General features: G+C 43.4%; 1 protein-coding gene across 3 annotated transcripts in view; it reads left to right on the top strand.

Moving 5' to 3' along the window:
- PIAS1 (protein inhibitor of activated STAT 1) overlaps positions 1-4,753 on the top strand; it is a 73,844-nt gene that overhangs the window by 11,811 nt on the left and 57,280 nt on the right. Inside the window, exon 1 of one of the 3 annotated variants that reach the window (XM_019503944.1) lies at positions 563-674. The exons of 1 other annotated variant lie outside the window; for it this stretch is intronic. In XM_019503944.1, coding sequence (XP_019359489.1) covers positions 594-674 — 81 coding nt within the window. In that variant the 5' untranslated portion in view covers positions 563-593. Of the gene's footprint in view, positions 1-562; positions 675-4,753 lie in introns of those variants that run through there. One more of the 3 variants, XM_019503942.1, reaches the window with a different exon arrangement.

Raw genomic sequence — 4,753 nt, 5'->3', positions numbered from 1 at the left:
GTAGTCGTTTGGTTGGAAAGAGAGACGGCACAAATGGGGAAACATCACCTTGTTAGAAGAGAGGGGCGGATGGGGTTTTGTGTGGAGCAAACCCACAGGCAACTTAATAATAATAATCAATAATGATGGTGATTATTATTTTCTATTTTTAGCATTGAATAATTCTAGTAGACTTGTTCTGTCTTTCAAAATGTCTTAATTTTCATGCTGCCCAGAAGTAGTAAATGCTGGTAGTAAAATGTTCCCACTTAGCAGATGTGGTAGACTGCAGGCTGCCAGGTCCATCCCAACAGCCTGTCCCAATTCTTTTTATAACCGTTTTTATTAAATGAAACAGCAAAATAGCAAGTCCATGTCCCAGCTATGCTGCACTTCATTAATCTCTGCCTGTGCCTCCCTGTGCCGTTCAGGTTTCCCACTTGCCGACATATTGAGGACATAGACCAGATCAGAACTGATCCCAGGAGTGGTGGTCCTCCACTGGATGGTGTACCTTGCAAGTGGCCCTCCGACGTTGAGCGTTGTACCCCTACAGTAGAAACCCAGAAGTAAAGTTAATTGCCAAAGACTGTCAGTGTCCTGGCTCATGAGTCATGACCAATGCTATGAACTGTGGCAGAGACCCATATATTAGTGTTACAGCCAAACAAGAAATATCAGTTTCGTGTTTACAGGTTAGCTCCAACCTTTAATACCAGAAGGTCATGACTGATGACTCAGAAACCCACGTGTTTCCTATTAGTCTGGAAAGTCCCATATAAACAATGCTCCTTTTTTGTCTTAATTTGGTATCCAATTAGACAGTGTTTCTTTTGTCCTGACTTCTCTTTGCTGACTTTTTTTTTAGAGGCTACGTAGCTGCTGGTATGCTTCTTTATGACACAGATACCAAAATATGTAACAATATCAAAGCCAGTGTTTTGATATTGGGTGTGTTGTATCTGAAAATCCCTTAGTTTCCTTGTAAAAATCTTAACTGTGCAAAACAGGCAATCAGACTGGTGCGTGAGAGACAGCTGAAAACTACTGTAATTTTTCCAGTGGTAGATGATTTGCATTTTTTCTTCTTACTTTTTATATTTAGTTTAAACAAACTTCTTTCTAGCTGTGCAATCTTATATGTTTGTGGATATGTATTTACATATATAGAAAAATGATCTGAATTCATATATAAATGCAATCGCATCAAAGAAAGCATTTCCAGTTTCTCGTGCATGATCAAATATATTTTGAGCTGGGCTTGGGCTTTGACTTGAAGGCATTCATTTTAAATAACATTTTGAAAATGTTACCTACTGTACTAAAAATCCAAGCCTTTGCTAACAAGGCCAAGTCTACACTAGAAACCTTAGAAAGTACGGTGCTGTCAGTGTGGGGTTATAGCATGTTTCTAGGTAATGTTTCTATACCAGCAGATGCAGTTATACAGGTGTTCTTCTGTCACTATAGTTTATTTGCTGAGTGAACTGAAAATAGCTACATTGGCGCAAGCACTTTTGTTGGTATAAGTGAGTCTACACATTAGGAGGGTTTTATTGACATAACTATGTGAAAGACATATATTTAAGTATAGACTAGATCTGACTGATCAGAGAAAATTACTGCTTTTTCAGTTTCACTTTTTGTGTTTGACAGTGTGTGGCACATTGCTTCAGCACCTAGGCTGTCTGTGCTAGGAGCACCATACCAGAGTGGTTAAGGGGTGATGTGATTTCTGGAGGCAGTTTTGGGTGAGCAGGGAAAGCCCGCTCAGCCAGACCCGTCCCCCATGATTGCAGAAGTGGGGCTGGCTGAGTGGGGAACCTTGACTTCTCTGGTTATGAAGAGGCACCCTGGGGTATGTGGGGTGCATCTACACGAGATGCTACGAGCAATAGCAACAAGCTACTGCGCAGTATCTCGCTCCAACTGCACAGTAGCGTTGGCGGACATTAACCACGATGTAACGCTACTGCGCAGTAGCTTGTTGCCACTGTGCAGTAGCATCTGAAAAAACAAACGTGCGGCAATGGTACAGCGCAGTAACATCAGCTGCTGCGCAGTCATTTAATACTTGTGCAAGTACTATGCATTTAGTACCTGCTTGTGCAAGTACTAAATGACTGCGCAATAACAGCTGTGCAGTCGTGTAGACGTGGCCTGTAAGCAGGGAAAGTGGGCTGGTGCTCCAGGAGCTTGAGGGGCCCTCAGGCCCCTAGATCACGTGCCCAGGGTGGCTGGAGAGTGCGAGCAGCTCATGCTGCCCCTCCTCTCCCACCACCGAGCTAATAGATGTGTGCCACAATAGAGCAGCAGAGCCTATGGCTACTTTTTGTTGCACCACTCTTCGTTCCTTTGATATGGTGGGACAAAGTGTAGGACATCTGTTTGCTCACAGCTTGTGCCACCATAAAACATTTTTGGCAGCACAAATGAGACATCAGATGACATGTTTCTACCCCTAGCAGGGCTACAGTTTTCACCGGTAGAATCCTGGCTTTGCCGATTCTACTTAGTCTGGCACTCCATCCCCATTGTGCCCTGGTAAAACCAGCTGTGCTAGAAAATGCATGGTTTTAGTATGACTGCATCTATGCTGGCGTTTCTGTTAGCATGGCTGTCAGGCAGGGGTGGCACCTCGTAACAACCCTGACTTCCATGCTGTGTTGGTAGAAGTTTGCAGGTTGACAGTGCTTTAGTTGGCTCCTGGTTTTCATGTAGCTTTCTTAAGCGACAGCCAGGACAAGTAACACATGCACAAATAAAATTGAAAATGTGGGGAAACTGCAAAAATGGCCAAGTTGGCCCAAAACTTACTAAAATGTTGACTTTTCCCCCCCCAATTAAATAGATAAGATTTCCTGTTGGTGGTATTTCTATAATAGACAATAGCAAGTACACCTTAACTTTCACTACTTAATGTTGCAAACATAATGGCAGTTTTTAGTTCTTTTTTTTAAAATAAGAGAAAAGAGTTAAGTGCCAGTTTCACGGTGGGAAAGATTGTGAGGAACTACTTGGTTCGGTTCATGAATCTTCCTACACTATTGACCACGCTTTCAACATATGAGCACTTTTAGGGCAAAAAGATTGCATCGTGGAGTGTTCTTCCAGTTAGAACATATAACTTTCTTATCCACTTTAGAAACCTTGGGGAAACCCAAGAATTGAATCTGCTGGTCCATGGTAAAACCAGAGCACTGCGGAGCTCAGGGCGATTCTGTTTACTGAAGAGCTGGCTTTAAATGGTGGATATTAAGTCCTTTGGTTATAATTATCCAGTCTATTGTGCTGCTTACAACTGGGTTGCTTGAAACCAAGTGCGTTCGTGTCTCAGATGTATGTAAGTGGCACTTTCTCTTTCTTTCACCATTTTATACTGGGGCTGAAATGCTGCTGTCTTTTTACAATGCCAGCTCTTCCTTTCAAGTATCTCATGTTCTTTACCTAGTAAATCCATGCAAAAAATTACCTTATGTCTGACAGAGTGTGGACCAGCTGCACCTGTAAAAGAGTCCAGCAGACCTCTCAGTTATAGCCAGGCCATGTGGTCTTTGCAGCAAGGTACTTGGACTTCTGCTGTAACAGGCTGGAAGTTCAGTGGCAACTTTTCCTTACTGTAAATAATGCAGGTGACTTGATGAAATTCAGATGAAAATGAATAATGCATTAGTAAAGTGTGTGTCCATTTGGATAAAATTAAATTCTTTCTTCCAGTCTTGTGTGCTGCAGACTCCTACTGGCAGTACCTAACCACACTGTATTGTAGGGGAGATCTCAGGAAAGAAGCTGGAAGTTTGGGGAGCTGGATCAGAGACAGCCGGAGCTTTTGATCTCTAAGGAATGTGGGGTTGGCTGGGTTTGGGGTAAATGTGCAGATTTGATGTTTCTGGTAAATAAGAGTCTTGATTAAATCTGTCACTTTAAGTTTCAGAGTTAACTGTTTATGATGACAAGGTAGTTTACACATTAGGATGATGGATTGTTTCAGAAGGCTTAGAAAATTGGGGAAGACTACAGAGTGTCCCTTTTATACTCAGTTTGCATCTTTAGGGCAGTTTTTATACTGCAAGTGCTAGCAGCGCAACTTTTAAAAAATAATTACCCAGCACATTTATGCAGCAAATGGAGAAGTGTGGACTCTACAGCAGTTCTTATGCTGGACCCTGTGAATATTTGATTTATAAGATAGCAGTTGTTTTGGCCCGGACACAAACCGTTTCTGCAACACCTCATAAATATCCCCTTGAAATTTATCAGTTGACATCTGGAAACATTCAGTAAAATCTTACGAGATCCATGCAGCAAACCCCAGAGCTCTGTTGGGGTGCTGCATCACAGACATTTGACTTTCCTGTGTCTCCCTTGAAGGAAAATCCTTTGGGTGCTCAGTAGAAGGGGGCCCAGTCCTTGGCAGTGACTGAAGAGAAAATTGCCTTCTATGTCTCTTTGGTTTCTGCTACACAAAGGGGGAAGCACATGTGCACAAAGAGATTTCTCCTTCTTTTCTCAGCTTTTGTGTGCAGGGTTCCCCTTGGTTCCCTATCTAGTGAAGTCAGTCTAGACCAGGGGTCGACAAGCCTTTGGGTCCCGGTGCAATGGAACTGCCCCTGCACCGTGCTGCAGTCGGCTGTCTGGGGCTCTGGCAAGGTCGAGCTCTGCCCATGCCTTGCAGTCAGGCAGCATGGGCTCTCTCCCGCAGGACTTCCATATTGCTGAGGAGTTGTGGCAGCTGAGTCCTAGTTCAGACCCTGTGTCAGGCCCCCCCACCCCC

The sequence above is a fragment of the Gavialis gangeticus genome, unplaced genomic scaffold (genome assembly GCF_001723915.1).
Source record: "Gavialis gangeticus isolate Ggan-Ray unplaced genomic scaffold, GavGan_comp1, whole genome shotgun sequence".
NCBI lineage: Eukaryota > Metazoa > Chordata > Crocodylia > Gavialidae > Gavialis > Gavialis gangeticus.
This window is presented reverse-complemented; position numbering and strand designations above follow the sequence as displayed.